The sequence below is a fragment of the Mustela nivalis genome (assembly GCF_964662115.1).
Source record: "Mustela nivalis genome assembly, chromosome: 18".
Lineage (NCBI taxonomy): Eukaryota > Metazoa > Chordata > Mammalia > Carnivora > Mustelidae > Mustela > Mustela nivalis.
Genome location: NC_139037.1, coordinates 42,472,011 through 42,494,847, shown reverse-complemented (window position 1 = coordinate 42,494,847; position 22,837 = coordinate 42,472,011). Strand labels below are relative to the sequence as shown.

The 22,837-nt window shown below is 38.9% G+C and overlaps 2 protein-coding genes across 25 annotated transcripts in view; one reads left to right on the top strand and one right to left on the bottom strand.

Annotated features, from left to right (window-relative positions):
• Window positions 1-257: 257 nt before the first annotated feature.
• Window positions 258-22,644, bottom strand: ZNF146 (zinc finger protein 146). 20 transcript variants are annotated; one of them, XM_082709057.1, is made up of 5 exons: window positions 22,193-22,274; window positions 21,650-21,723; window positions 19,867-19,985; window positions 12,644-12,876; window positions 258-3,318 (listed from the first exon to the last, which is right to left on the bottom strand). In XM_082709057.1, the coding sequence occupies exon 5, from the start codon at window positions 2,537-2,539 to the stop codon at window positions 1,661-1,663; it is 879 nt and encodes a 292-aa protein (XP_082565183.1). In that variant the 5' UTR covers window positions 2,540-3,318; window positions 12,644-12,876; window positions 19,867-19,985; window positions 21,650-21,723; window positions 22,193-22,274; the 3' UTR covers window positions 258-1,660. The 20 variants fall into 20 exon arrangements, with proteins under 20 accessions (XP_082565183.1, XP_082565178.1, XP_082565175.1 ...); XM_082709052.1 differs by lacking the exons at window positions 19,867-19,985; window positions 21,650-21,723; window positions 22,193-22,274 and adding exons at window positions 11,279-11,430; window positions 22,368-22,507 and having other exon boundaries at window positions 12,644-12,736; XM_082709049.1 differs by lacking the exons at window positions 19,867-19,985; window positions 21,650-21,723; window positions 22,193-22,274 and adding exons at window positions 11,279-11,430; window positions 22,368-22,504.
• ZNF565 (zinc finger protein 565) overlaps window positions 22,639-22,837 on the top strand; it is a 25,877-nt gene continuing 25,678 nt past the window's right edge. For 3 of the 5 annotated variants that reach the window (XM_082709003.1, XM_082709006.1, XM_082709008.1), the window contains exon 1: window positions 22,652-22,755. The gene's annotated coding sequence lies outside the window, so the exon portion shown is untranslated. Of the gene's footprint in view, window positions 22,756-22,837 lie in introns of all 5 variants that reach the window. The other 2 variants (XM_082709004.1, XM_082709007.1) reach the window with 1 other exon arrangement.

The following is a 22,837-nucleotide window of genomic DNA, read 5'->3' as shown; positions in this document are numbered from 1 at the left end:
TCGGCTCGGGTCATGATCCAGGGGTCCTGGGATCGACCCCCACATCATGCTCTCTGCTCCGTGGAAAGCCTGCTTCCTTCTCTCTCTCTCTCTCTCTCTCTCTGCCTGCCTCTCCGCCTACTTGTGATCTCTCTCTCTCTCTGTCAAATAAATAAATAAATAAAAATCTTAAAAAAAAAAAATCTTAAAACAAAAAAAAGTGTACAGACAGACAATATAGTGGACACCATAACATGTAAAAATAAAACAAATGTGGATTATGCTGTCATTTTTAATTTTAATAAAATAGATAATTTCATATTACATAGAGAGAAAGTCCATCCACTCATCATTGATAAAATTTTAGAAATATTTTCTATAAAAAGTTTAGTACTTGATTGGGAATGAATCCATTAGAACATGATTTCTATAGATACAGTGTTCCCATCCTCACCCCCATTCTTATTTTGAGAAAATTTAAAAATACAGAAAAGTACAAAAAATAAGACAAGATATCCATATACCACAATCCAGAATTATCCAGTATTTTGATATATTTACTTGCAGTCTGTTTAGTTTTAAAGAGAAATGGATGTTTATATATAAAATTGAAGTCCCCTTTCAACAGTCCCCATCCCATCCCTCCCACACTCATCCCCTTTTCCTTCTCCACTCTTCACAAGCAACCACTATCAAGAGTTTGGTCTGTATCTTCCAATCCATTTCAAAAACATTTTAAAAACATACATATATATAAGTATCCATTACCAATACATAGTACTGAATTTTGTGAGAAAAGTTTTAATTAAAATTTACAAAAATGTCATTGTAATATATGTGTTATTCTGCAACTTCATTTCCCCCTTCAACATAATTTTTGAGATCTCTGTAATACATGTCGATCTCACTTGTTAAATTTTACAGATATACAGTATTTCATCATAAGCATTTCCCATTTTGTTCCTGATGGGTATTTAAGTTGTTTCCAACTTATGGCTACTATAAATCATGCCACAGTAAATAGACTGGTATATATTTTGAAGAACACAAACCCAGAATTCCTAGGTATTCTTGAACTTGTTATAAGGAATGTTTCCCTACTCCCAAGGTCATAACCATTTCAGTATATAGCTTTTTCATATTCCTGTTTTTAATCTCTTGGATCTTACCTCCGTGTACAGTTCATGGTTTGTTTTTTCCTTGAAGAACAGATGACCTCCAAATCATTGTTTATAGTCCCAGTATCTTCTCACCTCCTACTGCCATTTCTATCATATTCTAAATTCTAATAAATGCATAGGTGTTTCCAGAATTATCTTCCATTCTGCTAAATCAATATAGAGGTCTCTTCCTTTCCAATACTTACAACTTATTTTTTTTATTACACTGGTGAAAATCTCCAGATCTACGCAGACAGCAATAAGAAGCATGTTTACCATTCCCAATTTTAGTGGAAATGCATCTAAAGTTTCAGCATTACCTGCACCATCAGCTTTTTGGTGGGTGCAGGATTTTTATCATACAAATGTCTTTTTCTTCAGTATAAATTCCCTGGTGTCCAGTAACTTTTTCACTTTTGTTTTCCTCCTTTGTGATGCTTTCCTTCTACATGATTACTTCTGATGTGCTATATTAAATTCCTGATGAATGTTTTCCAATTTTTAAGATATTTACAGGGTTTTTAATGAGTATGAATTTTCTGATGTCTAATGTGGTGTGACTTCTGGCTAAAAGCTTTTCCACATTCACTACATTGATAAGGCTTCTTACCTGTGTGTATTCTCAAATGCAGAGCAAGGGTTGAGAACTGAGAGAAAGCTTTCCCACATTCATTACAACCATAGGGTTTCTCACCTGTATGGCTTCTCACATGCACAGTAAGAGATGAACTTTGAGAGAAGGCTTTTCCACATACATTGCATTCGTAAGGTTTATCACCTGAATGAATCCTCACATGCACAATAAGTGACGTTCGCTGAGAGAAGGCTTTTCCACATTCATTACATTCATAGGGTTTCTCTCCAGTGTGAATGTTTTGATGTTTTATGAGGTACTTCTTCTGGCCAAAAGCTGTTCCACATTCACTACATTTAAAGGGTTTCTCTCCAATATGAATTTTCTCATGCTCAGTAAGGTTAGACTTCCCACTGAAGGTTTTTCCACACTCCTTACATACAAAAGGCTTCTCTCCCGTGTGAGTTCTCTGGTGTCTGATGAGGTTTGACTTCTGAATGAAAGCTTTCCCACAATCCTTACACTCAAAAGGTTTCTCTCCAGTGTGAATTTTCTGATGGGTAAGGAGGTTTTCCTTCTGGCTGAAGGATTTTCCACATTCATTACATTCAAAAAGCTTTTCTCCAGTATGGGTATTCTGATGTTTAATGACATACTGCTTTTGGCTAAAGGCTTTTCCACATTCATTACATTCAAAAGGTTTCTCTCTATTATGAAAATGTTCATGTTCGGTGAGATTCGATTTGTGGCTGAAGACTTTCCCACATACTTTACAGGCAAAGGGGTTTCCCCCACTACAAATTCTCTGCTGACTGAGGTGTGACATCTGAATGGAAGCTTTCCCACATTCACAAGGTTTCTCTCCAGTATGAATTTTTTGATGAATGAGGATTTACTTTTGCTTGAAGGTATTTCCACATTTCTTACATCTGAAGGGCCTGTGTGTATGACCTTTCAAATGTAAAGTAAGGAATAAAATTCAAGAGAAATCTCTATCATACACAGTATATTACAAGCTTTCTCTCCAAGTATAAATTTTCTAATGCTCAATGAGGTTTTGTTATATTCACTGGTTTTTCTCCAGTAAAAATTTTCTTCTGCTCAATGAATCTGTCATCTAGCTAAAGGCTCCTCAGAAACAGGGTTTCTCTCCAGCCTGACTTCTACATTTAATGAGGTGTGGCATGTGAGTGAAAGTTTTCCCACATTCAGTAAATTCATAGGGTTTCTCTCCAGTATAAATGCTGTTTTCAGACGGGGTTCAAACTGTTTTAACCGAAAGCATTTCCACACTTATTTACACTTAAAGGGGGTTATTACCTAAAGAATAAGTTGTGGCAGGATTTCCGAACTAAATTAGACTGATGATTCTTTCCTACACAAGTCCCCTCGTGATTGTAAGCTAAACAGTATTTCAAACTCTTTCTAGTTAAATTGAAAAAGATGTTGCTGTTAAAAGATACAATGTCTGAGTTCAGAGGAAGTATTTTTCCAATTTTCTTATATTCACTGCTTTTTTTTCCTCAGTCTTTCCTGGAGATGGATGCAACTTGCTTCCCACGTCTTGTTGCCTCTCTATCTGCTCATCATCTTCTCAGGCTTCTTCTAAAATGGAGTACAAAGAATCATCATTTAAAGGAGGTAATGTATAAAAGTGCTTAGTATTGTGGCTGACAAATGGTAAGCCTTGATAATGTTAGCTTTATGTTACCATTATTTATGAATTTTCCCATTACTGGTAATAAAATTTTGGATTGTGCTACTGGAATGAACTATGGAAGCCCACCTCACAGCATGAAAAAATCCTCATGACCAATGTCAACAAATAACTTTTGAGAAGGAAACTTTTGTGGAGGGTATCTGCATAGATAATTAACATTCATAGGCACACAGAACTTAAGGATTCCCATTTCTTAGTTCAGCAAATTGAATATAACAGACAATGAGGAATTGACAAGTAGGATAATAAGATGACACAGAATTGAGAAAGTCTAAGAAAAGGATGTCTAAAAAAAGGAAAGGAATTAACCAACAACTTCCTTCCAAAACCCCAATTAAAAAGACAAGAAAAGGGAAGATGGTACAAGTCACAAGCTCACAAGAAAAAATGGATATGACTGGAGATATCAATACACACAGACATTAACAAACTTCCTGATAACATAAGAGCACACAAAAGATTTTCAACACAGCATAGCTGAGAAAGTTTAAGTATATAAAGATCCTGCAGAAGAAGAAGCCAATGTCAAACCAATTTATGCCATAAAATATCAGAAAGAAACGGAGGGAATCAAGTACCTCGAAAGAAATAATAAAGGATGGTAGCTGAAAAAAAGATATAGGTGCAGCTGGAGCACTACCCTCCCAGTAGGAGGACCACACCTTTGATGAAACAGTAATCATTTTTGGCAGAAATTTAATCAGAGAATCTCCAGGCTCAGGGATATCCAGTAAGAGATGATAAGGGAGAGTGCTACACTGAAATCAATGGGATTAAATCTGTATATAACATGGTGACACCTCCAGGACAGTCTGTAGCCCATGCCAAAAAAGGGCTGGCCATCAGGTATATATACCTGTGAGCAGGGTATAAAAGGCTCCTTCTCTGAAGAACCTGAAAAGCCCATGAAAAACCTCAGTAGGATACCCCTCCAAGATGGTTAAATGTCACCTGTACTCATTTTTTTCCGCCAAAACAAAGGACCTGGACACACCAGGGTTTGTGTGAGTAAAGTGGTATAACCCTTCTGTGGAGACCCTGGACCATAAGGCATTTTGCTTTTTTTTTTTTTAAAAAGATTTTTTTTTTTTTTAAAGATTTTATTTATTTATTTGACAGAGAGAAATCACAAGTAGATGGAGAGGCAGGCAGAGAGAGAGAGGGAGGGAAGCAGGCTCCCTGCCGAGCAGAGAGCCCGATGCGGGACTCGATCCCAGGACCCTGAGATCATGACCTGAGCCGAAGGCAGAGGCTTAACCCACTGAGCCACCCAGGCGCCCAAAAGATTTTATTTTTAAGTAATTTATACACCCAATGTGGGGCTTGAACTCACAACGCCAAGATCAAAAGTCACACGCCCACCAACTGAGATAGTCAGGCACCCTATAGCATTTTTTTAAAAAGATTTATTGGAGAAAGACAGAGAATGAGTAGGAGGGGCGCAGGAAGAGGGAGAATAATCTCAAGCAGACACCCTGCTGAGCACAGAGTCTGAAAGGGGGCTTGATGTCACGACCCTGAGATTATGACCTGAGCCAAAACCAATAATCAGACATGTAATCAACTGTGCCACCCAGGCACCCTATATCCCATAGCATTTTACTTCTGACTCACAGAAACCTACTAGATGACTAGAAGCAACCGGGCATGAAAGAGCTTATGATCACCTTTCAGTGAATCAGTTTTAAACATGACTGCAGCCAATATTTCACACACATTTGAGGAACCCCTACTAATCAGAAAGACAGATCAACATCAAAAGAAAAAACAAGGGGCACCTAGGTGACTCAGTGGGTTAGCTGATCCTCTGCCTTCGGCTCAGGTCATTATTTCAGGGTCCTGGGATCGAGCCCCGCATCGGGCTCTCTGCTCAGCGGAGAGCCTGCTTCCCCCCCCCCTCTCTCTGCCTACTTGTGATCTCTGTCAAATACATAAGTAAAATCTTTAAAAAAAAAAAAAAAGAAAGAAAGAGAAAATAAACTCTTTAGAATATAGGTAAGGAACAGTAAACAGCAACAAAACCTAAAACCAATCAGATGGTATTTTATGAGTGGAACAAAAATATGGTTCTGTAAGGAAGAAACAAAAAGTTCCTTTGAAATTAATTTAAGATGGGGAGTAGGAAGTTAGACTGTATTCTCATTCATTAATAAAAGGGTCATCTTACTGTAGAAGGACTATAGTATTTCACCCTAGCAAACTCAGGCATGGCCAGCTACTGTTTGGCCAATGAAATCTAAGTGCAAGTGACAAGTTATTCCCCAGAAGGAGCTTTAAGAAGCCAAATTCAGGGGCACCTAGCTGGTACAGCTGGTGAAGTACGAGACTCCTGATCTTGGGGATGCAAGTTTGAGCCCTATGTTGGGTGTAGAGATTACCTAAAAGGGCACCTACGTGGCTCAGTCAGTTAAGTGTCTGCCTTTGGCTCAGGGTCATGTTCCCAGGGTCCTAGGATGGAGCCCCACATCAGGCTCCCTGCTCGGCAAGGAGATATATGTGCCCCCATGTTCACTGCAGTACTATCTACACCAACTGAGATATGGAAACTATCTAAATGTCCATCAACAGATGAAAAGAGAAAATATGGTGAATACACACAACGTAGTATCACTCAGCCATAAAAAAGAACAAAATACTACCATTTGCGACAACACGGATGGAACTTGAGGGTATTACAGAAAGTGAAAGAAGTCAGAGAAAGACAAATAATGTATAATCTCTTATATGTGGAATCTTAAACAACAAATCAAGCTCATAGAGAACACACTGATGGTTGAGAGAGGTGGGTTTGGGGTATGGGCAAAATGGGTGCAAGGGATCAAAGGTAAAACTTCCAGGTTTAAAATAAATCATGGGGATGTAATGTACAGCATGGGAACTACATGTAGATAGTAATACGTATTGCATACGTGGAAGAAAAAAAAGTTCTTTAACCATTTGTGTTGACAGATGGTAACTATAGTTATCGTGATCATTTCATAATATACACAAACACAAATTATGCTACAGTGTGTGAGGGGGGATGGGGTAACTTGGCAATGGGCATTAAGGAGGGCACCTGATGTAATCAGCACTGGGTGATATTTGCAACTGATGAATCATTAAATTCTACCCCTGAAATTAGTAACATAACATTATGTTAACTAGCTCGAATTTAAATAAAATCCTTTTTAAATAAAATCTTGGGAAAAAAATTATAATATTGTACATCTGAAACTTATATAATGTTGTAGGTGAATTAGACCTCAATTTTTAAAAAAGACAAATTCAGAGCATAAAGCAAGGTAACATATTAGCTGAGTGAAGTAAGTTCCAGAAAACAAAAGGAAAACACTGATTAGAGGAGATACTCAAAAACACACACAAAAAAAGCTTGTTTTCTTGTAAGTCATGAATCTCTAGACTTAAAGGGCACACACACTACCTTGCACGAAGAATAAAAGATGCATACCTACATGTGTCACCGTGACATTTCAAAAGAAAAAATGAAGAGGCCATTAAAAGAAAACCCTACTATATACGTATATTCACACATATATACATCACCCAACTACACACAGGTATGTATCACCCAAAGAACAGGAATCAGAATGGCACCAAATTTCTCAACAGAAACACAGGAAGCTAAAAGACAAAATTCTGAGGGAAAATTCTAAGCTTGGCCTACCAATCTAATGAGACAAAGGCATTCTTCAGATATGTAAATGTTAAAAAACTTTTCTCAATGCACTTTTCCTCTCAGGATGCTACATGAGCTCCACCAAATGAGTAGATAGAGAAGGTGATACAGAATGCAAGAAAGATAGAATATAACATAGGGAAAACAAATAAAAAAGTCTTTGATAATGTTGATGAAAAACTACAAGATCAGAGCTAACTATCCGTTAGAGTACAACCAGTTCTGACTAGAACAGAAGAACTAAAATTCTACAGGTAAATCTTCATGGGAAAAAAATGGAAAAAATTTCCCAATGCATTTGACCATGTGTAAACTAGTATTTAGAGGGATTTTAGCTATTCTAAGGTATCCAAGGGAGTTTATGCTAAATACAGAAAACCAAAACAAAAGTATGACAAATATAAATTCCATGAAAGAAAAAAATAGCATAGTAATAAACAAAATTCTATTCATCTACACACATACGTCTACTGTAAATGAAAAGGTAATAGTTGGGGTGCTTGGGTGGGTCAGTGGGTTAAAGCCTCTGCCTTCAGCTCCAGCCCAGCATTGGGCTCTCTGCTCAGCAGGGAGCCTGCTTCCTCCTCTCTCTCTGCCTGCCTCTCTACCTACTTGTGATCTCTGTCAAATAAATAAATAAAATCTTTAAAAAAAAAAAAAAGGGGTAATAGTTATCTCAAAAAGGTGTCTTAAAGTTAATTTTTTTTTATTTTTTAAAAAAGATTTATTTGCCAGAAAGAAAGAGAGAAACCAAGAGCGAAAGCAGGGGAAAGCACTGGGCAAAGGGAGAGGTAGAAGCAGACTCCCCAACAAGCAGGGAGGCCGATCGGGTACGATCATGACCTGAGCTGAAGGCAGACCCCAACCAACGGAGCCACAGGCATCCCTTCAATTTGAGTTATTATATTAATGACTTCAGTGATTTAAAAAAAAGAAAGAAAGAAACAAGTCAGACGGTTGTTTATCCTATAAATAGGTAAAATTAAGGTTGGCAAGGCAGACTGGAAAAATAAAAATTGATACTAAAGAGTTACTTCTAACTTCAGAATAAATGAGCCTCTGGGCACCTGGGTGACTCAGTCAGTTAAGTATCCAGCTCTTGGTTTCTTTTGGCTCTGGTCATGATCTCACCGGTTATAAGATCCAGCCCCACAACGGACTCCGCACTGAGCATGGAGTCTGCTTCAGATTCTTTCATTCTCTCCCTCTGCTCCTATCCACTTGCACACCTGTGCACTGGCATACTCTCCCAAATAAATAAAATCTTTTTAAAAAATGAGTCCTCTCTGGGATTTAATTTCTAAGAAAATGAGGAAAGGCACAATGCGGTGTTCTAGAAGCCACCTCCAGTAAGAGGGAAAAGGGGGAAAAAAATCAAAGCAAAAGATAAGAAAACACTTAGCAAGATAAAGCAACATCTCGGGTCATCAAGGCACCAATCAAGCAGGAGAGAGAATTCCTACAGTGGTGACTCACAAGACATAAATAGATCCTTTCTTCTAAAATGTTAAAATAAGAACATCTCTGCCCACTTTTCACATCTGTGAAGGATAAAGAAAAACAGGGGGAAAAAGCAGGGAAAAACTGCACTGTTGAGAAGAGTAGGAAGTAGCTATAATTCTAATGTCTAAGAGGATTGTTAGCAGGCATCAGCCATTGTCGCTGTTTTTAGGAAGGGTTCTGAGGCACAACACTCTCCAAAAACTTAAGGCATAGCCTCAAGGGACAAATCATCACCTCGTTTTTAACAACAGAATCACTGGAATGTAGGTTGGATACCAAAGACTTGGTGGACCCACCAGCATCCCTAAGTGGTGAGACACCCTGAGCAAATTAAGCTGCTTATAAGTACAGAAGAACAGAAGATCACAACCTTCTCCCTAAATTCTTGACTTGTGTATCTAACTACCTATATGAATATGCACTAAAATGATTAGCAAACATCACTATCAATAACTCCAAAATATACCTCTTGATCTATCTCTGAAATTTCTTGAAGTCTTCCTATCTCCGGGAAATGTTAAACTCCTTCTCTTCTAGTTAAAACCCCAGAATTGAGTCTGATTCCTCTTTCTCTTATAAAAAAATACAACCAAGGGCACCTGAGTGGCTCAGTGGGTTAAAGCTTCTGCCTTTGGCTCATGATCCCAGGGGTCGTGAGATTGAGCCCCACATCAAACTCTCTGCTCAGCAGGGAGCCTACTTCCTCCTCTCTCTCTGCCTGCCTCTCTGCCTACTTGTGATCTCTGTCTGTCAAATAAATAAAATCTTAAAAAATAAATAAATAAAAATTTAAAAATACAACCTAAAAAAATACATAAATTAAAATAAACCTGTATCAGCCAGCTGTTTCTTGAAAATATCTGAAGAATCTGAGGCACCTGGGTGACTCAGGGTCTGCCTCCAACTCAGGTCATGATCCCAGGGTCCTGAGATGGAGCTCTACATCAGGCTCCCTGCTTCTACCCGTGATCTCTCTCTTGCTTTCTCTGTCAAATAAATAAAATCTTTAAAAAATAAGTATGTGTATATATATATACATATATATATGTGTATCTTAAGAATCTGACTCACCACTAGCAATACTATCATTTTCTTACGTAGATTACTGCAATAGTCTGATTATCTCCTAGCCTTGTTCCCATATACCTTATTTTCTATACACCAGCCAAAATATAATTCTAACCTTATCATTCCTCTATGCCAAACCCTTTGATGGTCTCCCAAATCACTCAGAGTAAAGACCAGGCCTATTACCTAACCAAACCTTTTCTTGCTCATTTTGCGTGAGCCTACTCTGCCCTGGTCAGTATTTCTAAAGCAGCAAGTTCCAGCCTCAGGGCTTTCATCACTTTTTGTTCCTTCAGGCTGAATGTTCTTCCATCAAATATAACATGCCTCATTTGCACATGCTAAAGCTCTTTTTTTTTTTTTAAAGTCACCCTTTTAGTGAGACCTTTCCCTGATCAACTGATTTAAGATTATAACCACCAATTGGCCTTCTCTATGTTGTTTTTCCTTCCTTTTTCTCCAGAGCACTACCACCATCTGATAGAATATATATATATATATATTTTTTTTTTAAAGATTTTTATTTATTTATTTGACAGAGATCACAAGTAGGCAGAGAAGCACGCAGAGAGAGAGAGGAGGAAGCAGGCTCGCTGCCAAGCAGAGTGCCCGATATGGGGCTCGATCCCAGGACCCTGAGATCATGACCTGAGCCGAAGGCAGAGGCTTAACCCACTGAGCCACCCAGGCGCCCCAGAATATATATTTTTACTTATTTACTCACAGTGTGTCTTCCTCAGGAGGGAGGAATTTTTGAAAATTTTGATCAATGACATCTCCTTAGTAACTGAAATGGTACCTAGTATCATTCAAAAAATACTTATCAACTATATGAATATACTACATTGATAGAAATGATAGTTGGTTTACTTATGCTTATTTCTGTCAAATCTATAAATAAATGTACTTTGACTCAGCATTTCCACTGAGGATGAATTACTATATAGCTGTTATCTATTTTATCTCTGCAAAGCAATATAAACAAGTATATATGCACTCGTGTATTCAAAAGCATACATCTGCAAACCACCTAAATGTCCATAAATAGGAAGACAGGTTAAATAAAATGTATTGGTAAGAGTCTCTTCCAAAAAAACAAATAAAAACTATGGACACAACATAATACATACTATCATTTATATGAAAAGGAAAAGTGAGGGCTTACATACATATATAGTCATATTTACAGCACAGATATGCTGCTTTATTTATAGGCTACCTCAAGAAGCCTACATGTGAAACTCTTAAAAATGACTGCATCTTTGAAAAAAATCTATAGGACTAAAGGTAAGTGATAAGAGACTTTCTCAGTGTACACCTTGATATTCAAAAATGTTACAAGCTTGGGCGCCTGGGTGGCTCAGTGGGTTAGGCCTCTGATCGTTAGGTTGTGATCTCGGGGTCCTGGGATCGAGTTCCGCATCGGGCTCTCTGCTCTGTGCAGAGCCTGCTTCCTCTCTCTCTCTCTCTCTTCCCTCTCTGCCTGCCTGTCTGCCTACTTGTGATCTCTGTCAAATAAATAAATAAAATCTAAAAAAAAAACCAAATATGTTACAAGCTCATGTTAGTATACTAAAAAACAAATACTGGGGCACCTGGGTGGCTCAGTCGGTTAAGTGCTGCGTTCAGCTCAGATCATGGTCTCAGGATCCTGGAATGGAGTCCCGTATCCAGCTCCTTGCTCAGTGGGGAGCCTGCTTCTCCCTGTGCCTCTGCCTGCCACTCTACCTGCGTGTGCGTTCTTTCTCTGGCAAATAAAAAGCTTTTAAGAAAATAAAAAAGTAAAAAATAAAAACCAAAAACAGACTCTTAACATTTATATGCACATATAGCAGCAAAGGGCAGAACTGATTTCTAAGGCAACAACTTCTGAAAGAGATATATGTGTGGGTGGAAAAGAAAGGAAGGCAGGAGTTTGTTGGATGTGTAATGGGGGAGAAAGTGGGATAAGCAGACAAGAGGAAGCATGATTACAGACGTAAATCATAATTCAGAGGCATTTAGCCACTGAAAGAATGAAAGAAGGTGGCAAGTAATAAAAAAGAACCTAAATGTCAGACTATATGTAAAAAGACTTTTTTTTTTTAAGATTTTGTTTATTTATTTGACAGAAAGAGATCACAAGTAGGCAGAGAGGCAGGCAGAGAGAGATGGGGAAGCAGCCTTCCCACTGAGTAGAGCGCCTGCTGTGGAGCTTGATCCCAGCACCTTGGGATAATGACCTGAGCTGAAGGCAGAGGCTTTAACCCACTGAGTCACCCAGGCACCCCAAAAAAGATGTTTTTTAAATCTTTAAAAATGATTTATTTCTTTATAAAGATTTATTTGACAGAAAGAGATCACAAGTAGGCAGAAAGAATACAATGCTAAGCAGAGAGCCCGATGTAGGGCTCTATCCCAAGACCCTGAGATCATGACCTGAGCCACCCAGGTGCCCAAGACTTTAAAAAAAAAAAAAAAGATATTATTTATTTGACAGAGAGACAGTGAGAGAGGAAACACAAGCAAGGGGAGAGGGAGAAGCAGGCTTCCCGCAGAGCAAGGAGCCAGATGCTGGGCTTGATCCCAGGACCCTGGGATCTTGACCTGAGACAAAGGCAGATGCCTAAAGACTGAGCCACCCAGGTGCACCTCAACACTTAAAACTTACAAAAGGCAACGCATGAGGAAAAAAATATACAAATTGGGAGGTATGAATGAGAGAAAAATCACACAGCAGTAATACAAATAAAGTGTGAAATCCTGACATCCAGAACGGAGTTAAGAGGGGCATCTAAAAAATCTGATTAAATAATGCAGTACTGAAGCAGCAAAAATGACTGTAAATATAAGCCAGCTAGCTAAAGAATTCATAACAAGTAAATACTCCCAAGTCTAGGGCCTGTAAGAAAATGTCCCTGAGTATTTCAAAGGTGTCAATGCTGCCTGACCAACGGTGACCTGCCTTGCCATTCACTCACCTGAACAAATTTCCTTCCCACTTGGTTCTCCACCATCCAGTGTCTTCTTATTCCAACACAGGATCAGATACAGTTTGGTCAGTTTATAACCTGCTTTTGGGGAAATGACACAGCACTAGAATGTTAATGCTGGGGGCCAAAGTACCATCCTAGAACTAAGGCTGAGCCCAGGGGCCTCCAGGCCTTCTCAATGATGAGGAAGGTACAGTTTCCAGGAGCACAAGGAAGTGGCCCTGTGAAAAAGAAGGAAGTAATGACCTTTTGCCTTAGAGATTAATGCACACACAATTATAATAAGCAAAGGAACGAGGACTACCTGAAACTTGAATTTCAAAGCCATACTCATTAAATCATTTATATTTCCAGAAATGGGGTTAAAAAAAAAGAGAGAGAGAATTATTTCTCAGAATTTTATTTATACAGGAAAGCTGTTCATACCTTATATGACTGGTTGCTACTGTTCTGTACCACCACATTTATACCTAGTTCCTGACTGGATTTTAACCATGGCTATTATTCCTGGATGATTTTAATACTCACATCATGACAATAGCCGTAGATGCCTACGGTGAACTAAGTCACCAGAATACAATGCATAGGAAATTGTTCTTACAGTATTCAGGAATAAAGCTGCAAAAAGTTTCCCCAGAGCCCTAACATTTACTTTGTACTATAATCTATGTATCAGATGGGTGTGGTGCAAAAACAATGAATACTGTCACGGTGAAAAGAAATAAAAATAAATAAATAAATAATAATAAAAAAAACTATATCAGAAATACATTCATTCATTCATTCATTCATTCAAAAAACATTTCTAAGGACATTATCGGGACAACTGACAAAATTTGAACATGGATTTCTTTTTTTTTAAAAGATTTTATTTATTTATTTGACAGATAGAGATCACAAGTAGGCAGAAAAGCAGGCAGAGGGAGAGGAGGAAGCAGGCTCCCCGCTGAGCAGAGAGCCGGATGCGGGGATTCCATCCCAGGACCCTGGGATCATGACCTGAGCTGAAGGCAGAGGCTTTAACCCACTGAGCCACCGAGGCGCCCCTGAACATGGATTTTATGTTAAATAATAGCAATGTGTTGATGTTAAAAATTTTTTTTTTAAGATTTTATTTATTTATTTGACAGAGAGAGATCACAGTAGACAGAGAGGCAGGCAGAGAGAGCGAGAAGGAAGCAGGCTCCCTGCTGAGCAGAGAGCCTGATGCGGGACTCGATCCCAGGACCCTGAGATCATGACCCGAGCCAAAGGCAGCGGCTTAATCCACTGAGCCACCCAGGCGCCCCGATGTTAAAATTTTTTTTAAGGATTTTATTTATTTGACAGAGAGAGATCACAAGTAGGCAGAGAGGCAGGCAGTGAAAGAGGGGGGAAGCAGGGTCCTTGCTGAGCAGAGAACCCAACACACTGCTCCATACCAGGACCCTGAGACCATGACCTGAGCCAAAGGCAGCGGCTTAACCCACTAAGCCACCAAGGCAACCCGATGTTAAAAATTTTCTGATTTTGGGGCGCCCGGGTGGCTCAGTGGGTTGGGCCGCTGCCTTCGGCTCAGGTCATGATCTCAGGGTCCTGGGATCGAGTCCCGCATCAGGCTCTCTGCTCATCAGGGAGCCTGCTTCCCTCTCTCTCTCTCTCTCTGCCTGCCTCTCCATCTACTTGTGATTTCTCTCTGTCAAACAAATAAATAAAATCTTAAAAAAAAATTTTTTTTTCTGATTTTGTTTACCATACCATGGTTATGAAAAACAAGTCCTTGTTCTTAGAAAATTGGCGCTCAAGTACTTATAAAGGAAGCACATATGCAACTTAGTCTAGGAAGCACCAATGCAACTTAGTCTCAATTGGCTCAAAAAAAAATTATACGTAAAAATATCTGGACAAAGAAAGTAGGAAAAAGCAAAAAAACAAAACATAAATGGTAAATTTGGGTAAAGGATATATGGGACTTTCTAAACTAATTCAACTTTTCTTTAAAGTCGAAATCATATAAAAAAAGCAAAATCCTAAAAACCTGAGTTGCTACTATGCAAATACACATTATCATACATATCATACACTATCATACTAACATACTATGTATGTTCAAGAAGCTTGGTTACCAATTTTTGTGCTGGGGTGTGGCAGAGATGGAGGGCTTAGAACATAATTTTAACAGTAATGTAGGGGCACCTGGATGGCACAGTCATTAAATGTCTGCCTTCGGTTCAGGTCACCATCCCAGGAGCCCCGCATCAGGCTCCCTGCCCTATGGGAAGCCTGCTTCTCCCTCTCTCACTCCCCCTTCTTCTGTTCCCTCTCTCGCTGTGTTTCTACCAAATAAATAAATAAAATCTTTTAATAAACAAACAAACAAACAAATAGTAATGTACCTAGAGAGAAATAGGAGAGGATTAGTTTCCTGAAGACAATCTGCAGGGGAAAGATCAAGTTTGATATTCTATTCAAGTTTGATATCCAGAGTGTCAGGTTTTTGAGCAACATGCAGGCAGGTATATTTATTAGGCAACTGCACACAGACATAATGTGCTCATAACAGGCCTAGAAAGCCCAGGAGGGAAACAGGAATTTACCAGCTGTGAGAATATCAGTGCTGCTGAAGACATAGGTGGAATGTGACTATGACTGCTTAGAGATATGAAGGAGATAGTCAAGGACAGAATCCTAGGAACACCCAACAGTTAAAGAGACAAGGAAAGGTTTCAAAGGAGCATGGTGGCTGCTTAGTTTTGAATCTTTCAAGTTACTTCTTCTGAAAACTATACAAAATATCAAGAATAATGGGGGTGGTGGTTGGCCAATACACACTATTATTTTTCATAAGCTAGCAGAAAGAATATGTTCACTCTTAATTATATTAAGTGTTAGCCCCAAATACCCAAAATAGCAGATCCAGTGCAGGAACTACAACAGTATGGTATGCACAGCAAGAAAGATTACATAACTGTGAGCAGTCTTTGAAATAACAGATCTCAGAAATAATTAGCAAATATTCATTCTCAGAATGACAGTTGAGTATGAACTGCTGCAGCTGAGTCTAACAATGAACAACAAAACTAGGGACCAAAAAAGCCCTCCCAAACTCCATGTACCAAAGGCAGACCCCAACAAGAGGCCTAAACAGGAAGTTGCCAAGAAGCCTAGAAGAACTGGGAATGCTTTGAGGGATTCCAAGAACTTAAAAAGCTCAGATTTCTGCAGCTAATATTTCTTTACTGAATGAGTAGGCCTCACCCTAAAGGGAACTAATAAAAGCAAGACTTAGATTAAACAGAAAAGGACTGCCGAGAAACCAGAAGTATGCTTAAAAAGTACTTGGGAGTACGGTGTCCCCAGATTTAGCAACATGCCCAGATTTAGCAACTTCTAAGTGAATGTATCATTCTGGAAGGCAAGTACTGTGAAGAAATATGGGAAACAGGGAGATGCAGATAGAAGTCAACCAGGTTAAGGCCAATGAGCCAAAGGAGGTGAAGAACTCCTTTGCTTTAAACACCAAAAAGAGGTGTAGGAGCTCTGAAGCACAGAATACTACTGTTTCCTTTTTCCTGTTAATGGTCTCAAAAAACTCTCTCATACAAACATGAGTAAACAAAATAATTTGTCTGTGTCCATACAAATATAGTACAAGAAAAACAGTGAAAGCAAACAGCACAATTTTCAAACAGCTGAGTAAGCTCACATGAAAAGTACTGCCACAAAGGAAGAAAATGAAAACAAAATGAAATTTTTAGAACTTTAAGAAGCAAGCCATATAAAGAACACAATGATAAAAACAGACCCTTTACTATAGAGAACAAACTGAGGGTTGCTGGAGGGGAGGTGGGTGAGGGAATGGGTTAAATGGGTGATGGGTATTAAGGAGGTCATTTGTTGTAACGAGCACTGGGTGTTACAGGTAAGTGATGAATCACTAAATTCTACTTCTGAAACTAATATTACATTTTATGTTAACTAACTGGAATTTAAACAAAAACCTGAAATTACAAAAAAAGTTAATAAAAAAAGAATACAATGATAAAGAAACTGAGTGAAGTAAAGGTCACTCAAAGAGGAAATGAAAACAAAAGTAAGAATGGACATTTTGGGGTGCCTGGCTAGCTCAGTCGGTAGGGCACATGATTTCAAGGTTGGGATTTCAGGCCCCATGCTGGCTGTAGATATCACTTAGAAATAAAATCTTAAAAAAAAAAAAAAAAAAAGATAGATATCTTATTAGACACCTTATTTTGTTCTGTCTGGTTTTTTTTTTTTTCTTTTTTTTTAAGACTACAGTATTAGAGTTTGCGGGGGATTTTTGGTTTCCTTGATTAATGTGATCTTTCCTGGTTGTTTTTTTTTTTTTTTTATCTGAAGCATAACAGCAGCCTCAGCCTTACGCTTTTTGTTTCTACTCACATCCCCAGAGTTGCAGGCAGCACGGGTAACACATATATAGGTAATCATGTATCTGACCACAGAAGCCAACATCTTATCCAATGCAAAAACATTGGGGGAGCTTCTATCATTCTAATAAAAATAAGGATACCCACTGTCTAAAGTATTATATAAATGTAAAAAATAATCCAGTAAATTAAGCTGGAAATAAAACTAATTTATAGAAATCAATAACTTTCTCATACACCAAAACAATGACTCCATTTACAACAACAATAGAAAAGATAAAGTACCTAGAAATAAACTTAGTAAGGAGGTCCAAAACCTGAATGAAAAAAAAATTTAAACACTCCAGAAGACCCAAAAGGAAACGGGAATATATAAAATATATATCATGCATGGACAATATTTAACATCATAAAGATCTAATGTCCCTTTCCACATTATTATATAAATTTAGTGCAATACCAATAAAAACAAGCTTTCCCCCTCCTAGAACTAGACAAGTTAACTCTAAGGTTTACACAGAAAAATAAATAAGCAAGGGGGCGTGCCTGGGTGGCTCAGTCAGTTGTGTGTCTGACTCTTGATTTTGGCTCAGGTCAAGATCTCAGGATCCTGAGACTGGGCTCCACACTCAGCGGGGAGTCTGCTTGAGAGTCTGCTTGAGATTCCACATACCCCGCCCCGCCGCCAAGCATGCAGGTGTGCACGCACTCTCTTGCAAATAAATAAAATCTTAAAAAAAAAAAAGCAGCTAGGAAACTCTGTAAAGAACAAACAATAACATATTAGCAACACCAAAACTGTAAAGCTTCAACAATAAAAAAATATTGGTGTATGAATACAGACTGGAAGATGGATGAGATTATAAACTCCAGAAACAGACCAAATACATGTGAGAATTTATTATTTGATCAAAATGGAATTTCAAAATAGTAAACTTAAAAAACAAATAATGATGCTTACAAGTCAGAAAAATTTGAGGTTTGTAATCAAATAAATGTATTTTTTTTTAAGGTTATATATATTTATTTGAGAGAGAGAGACATACTGAGAAGGAACACAAGCAAGGGAAGTGGAACAGGGAGAAGCAGAAGCAGGCTTTCTGCTAAGCAGGGAGCCTGACACAGGACTCCATCCCAGAACCCTGAGATGATGACCTGAGCCAAAGCAGACACTTAAAGGCTGAGCCACCCAGGCGCCCTGAGGAATTTTAAAAACCAGGAAATCATTACTTTTTAACCCTTAAAGAAATTGATATAGCCAAGGATTATTTATGTGTTGAAACCATCCATTAAATCAATGGGGAATGAACATTCATATGGTACCAAAGTAAATCATACAGATTTCATTTAATAAGTGGAGCTGGAAGAACTGTGTAGCCCACTGGTCGAGAAGGGAAAAATATAATCACTAATGATGGACCAGTCAAATCACAAGTTTCTCCTGAGTTATGCCATTTGAATATCATCTCTGATGTACTCTGGCCAAAAGTTATAACTGGGATTTTTAAAAAACATCATCAGAGGTTCCAAATTACAACTCTGAGAAATAACCATCACATAAATCAAAGAACATTCTCATGAAAAAGATAATAATGTGTTTCTAAAGATGAATCTAACTTAAACACAGAAATCTAACTTCCTGGGGCGCCTGGGTGGCACAGTGGGTTAAGCCACTGCCTTCAGTTCAGGTCATGATCTCCGGGTCCTGGGATGAGTCCCGCATTGGGCTCTTTGCTCAGCAGGGAGCCTGCTTCCCCTCTGTCTCTGCCTGCCTCTCTCTCTACTTATGATCTCTATCAAATAAATAAATAAATAAATTTTTTAATTTTTATTTTATTTATTTATTTTTTTAAATTTTTTATTTTTTATAAACATATATTTTTATCCCCAGGGGTACAGGTCTGTGAATCACCAGGTTTACACACTTCACAGCACTCACCAAAGCACATACCCTCCCCAATGTCCATAATCCCACCCCCTTCTCCCAACCCCCCTCCCCCCAGCAACCCTCAGTTTGTTTTGTGAGATTAAGAGTCACTTATGGTTTGTCTCCCTCCCAATTCCATCTTTTTTCATTGATTCTTCTTCTACCCACTAAATAAAATCTTAAAAAAAAAAAAAAAAAAAAAAAAAACTAACTCCCTCATTCCAGTTATAAAAGGAAATGTCAAAAAAAGGTTTAAAATGGAAATAAAAAAGAACATCTATATCTATATATCTGAATCTTTCAGAAATTTCTACCAGAAATAGTACAAATGGCTGTACTATTATTTCTTAGGTAATAATTCTGCTATTTATCGAGTACTTACTACATACCAGGCACTATTCTTTAGAACTTAAAAATCATTAATCTACACAACCAACCACCCTGTGAATTAGATACTATTATTTTCTCTTTATCAGTAAATGAGAAACAGGCATATGCTTAAGTACATCAAGGTACAAAGTACAAAGGAAGGAATTAATAGCAGTCTGGCTCCATGGCCCATGGCCCCTTAAAAAACAAAAACAAAGGGGCACCTAGGTGGCTCAGTGGGTTAAAGCCTCTGCCTTCAGCTCAGGTCATGATACCAGGGTCCTGAGATAGAGCCCCGCCATCAGACTCTCTGCTCAGCAGGGAGCTTGCTTCCCCTCCTTCTCTCTCTGCCTGCCTCTCTGCCTGCTTGTGATCTGTCAAATATATAAATAAAAATCTTAAAAAAAAAAAAAAAAAACACCAAAAAACCAAAACAAAACCCCACAAAAAAACAAAAAAAGAAAAAAAACGTAACTTTTAAATACTAAATTCATATACTTAGAAAACCAGCATAAAAAGTTATTTACCAGGGCACTGGGGATCCCAGGGTCCTCCATCCAGCTCCCTGTTGCTTCTGCCTCTCTCTCTGTCCCCAACCCCTACTTGTGCGCGCGATTGCTCTCTCTCTCTCTCTCTCATAAATAATCTTTAAGAAAAAAGAAAGATAAAAAAAGGAAGCTATCTGTCTTTGTCCTATCTCAGTACAACAACCCCAAAGAGAGATAGCCAGTTCCATTAGTTTCTTGCCTATCTTGAGTTTTCTAATGGCAACAAATACAAACATTTATTATTTCTGCCCCTTACTTCAAATGAAGCATACCATACATTTGCCATCTTGTTTTTTTCACTGAACAATACATTTTAGAGTTATTTCAGTGTCAATATATAGAAAGCTTCCTCCTCGTTCTTTTGTATACTTGTGTATTACTCTGTTGTATAAATGGACCTAATTTTATCCAACTAATCTCCTAGTGATGGCCAATCTTTACCTATGCTAAACACTGCTGCAATGAGCAACCTCACACCTGTATCATTTCATATATATGCGGGTACATTTGTAGGATTATTTCCAGATGTGAAATAGCCATGTCAAAAAGAAAATACATTTTAATTAGAGCTGCTGCCAAATTTCCCTTCATTGGCCTGCTTCATGCAAACACCAATACAATTTTAATTTCTAGAGATTTATATTTTAAAATATGTTACCACTAGATGGATCGATCTAGAGAGTATAATGCTAAGCGAAGTCAGTCAGGGAAAGACAAATAGCATATGATTTCACTCGTGTGGAATCTAAGAAACGAACAAAGGAAAAAAAAAAAAAAAAAGACAAACCAAAAAAACAGACTCTTAACTATAGGGAACAAACAGATGGTTACCAGAGGGGAAGTGGGTGGGTAGGGGGAAGGGTGAAACAACTGAAAGGAATTAAGAGTACACTTGTTTTGATGAGCACTGAATAATATATAGAACTGTTAAATCACTATACTGTATACTTGAAACACATAACAGTGTATGTTAACTATACTGGAATTGAAATTCAAAAAAACAAAAGACAAAAAAACATTAGCGCTGGCCTCCCACTTCCCCACATCCAACTGCTTTTCTTTTTGAGTTTTACGGGCTATTCTAGCTTATTTTTCCATATGAAATCCATAATCAGTTTATCTAATTCCCCCCCACAAAAAAAAACTGTAGATCCTTTTATTAGGATCACACTGAATTAATAAATTTACTTAAATCTGCACACGCTTCTTTTTGACGTCTCCCTATTGAAAAACATGGTGTATCTATTTGATATCTCCTGCTATGCCTCTCAACACTTTTTAGAGTTCTTTTCTAATAGTTTTGCATACTGCTTATTTCTCATTTTTATTGCTATTGTAAATAGTTTCCTACTATGTCTCCTAACTGGCTGTTGTCTATTTGAAGATTGTTGATTTGTAAATATTAAATTGGTACCCAATTAACTTAACTCTTATTTTTTTTAAATTGTTAGGGATGGCAGTAGGGATTCCTTAGAAAAACCATTTTTGCAGACAGGAGTTAACGGTCTTTGTTACTTCACAAAATCCATCCAACTTGGGACACCTCGATTCATTTAGGAGTCAGACACCTAGAATCTAGGTCAGACTAGTAAATAAACATTGCAACAACTAAATTTTCTTCAAATAATGAAGATTACCATGCCTAATTTAGAACTCCAAACCCTTGACTCTAATCCCGGGCTTTCTGTGCTATATGACGCTGTTGCTCAAAGTGCAACGTCGATATTTCATCTAGGATTTAACAGCAGCCCTATTAAAATACCCTTTAGATCAGAAGATTTGAGATCGTCTGAAGCTCTTCCACCAACAAAAAGTGCCTTCGAATAGTCTTGCTTGCTTAAAAAAGAAGAAACAACGGTGATCTGTATTCTACTTCAATTAAAAGTAAATGCATTTTATATAAAAATTCACTTTTAAATCATTTATCATTAAGCTTCCCCCCCCTTCAAATAATCAAATAAAAAACATTCCACGAAGATGGCACCGTTATTATCAGCACTTTCGACAAGGGAAGTGCGGCTCGCTAATTATTACCTCAATACTAGTCTCCTACATCTCTCTCTCAGATGCAGCCATACACAATCCTGCACTCACAGTTTCTCACTCAATAATCCCAACATCCAAACTTGCGGGCAAACTCAGGGTCACACACGCTCGAACCCTCCTCAGAAACCCCCACCCCCACCCCGCATGTAGGCCAGAAGCTCTTAAACCCACTCCTCATCCCCGCGCCGCGCCCCAACAAATCCAGAATCCTCCCTTTCAACCTCCCCGACCCGACCGGCCCAAGACGCCCACATCCCACCTCCTACTTTCGCGCCACGTGGACCCAGGGGCCGGACTGACCCGCGGACAAAGACCAAAATGTCCACTCGGCGCGCTGCGCCTGCGCACTCCGAGGGCGAGCGAACACTCCCAGAAGTCTCTGCGACGCGGCCGTCACGGTCACCGTGGCCAGGCCTAGCCTGGTATTTGATTACCTTCTGTCTACAGCAACGCCGCTTTTCCGGCCTTGAACTACATTTCCCTTTAGGCTTTGCTGGTCAGCACTCTGTCCCACACGAACTTGGCTGCCTCTTCCAGTAATTATGGGGCTCTAAGGGTGAGTCGTCCGGCTTTAGAAGAAAATCAGCTGAAGCCTGGTGGGAGGTCTGGAGCAGGGACTCCGTCTTTGAAGCTCCCCCGGCCGCAGTGTCAAACGGCCAAACTCAGGCTCCGCCGTATGGGGACGCCATCTTATCTGCGTCTGGTCTGGCTTTGGACTACGTTTCCCAGAGGCCACAGTGGCCCGACGTTACGTCTTTCTTGACGTCGTGGCGAGATCGTTAGCTCCACAGGGACCCGGACGCGACCAAGGGGAGGCAGAAGGTGAGGGGTCTGGGAGTCCGGGGCGGGGACGGGGCGTGTCCAGAGCCTCTGGTCTGTGAGCGCAGGCGGCTGCGGGCTGAGA

Bases quoted from the DNA above. Each gene is read 5' to 3' on its own strand.
- ZNF146 (XM_082709054.1), bottom strand. From the start codon at position 2,539: ATGTCACACCTCAGTCAGCAGAGAATTTGTAGTGGGGGAAACCCCTTT.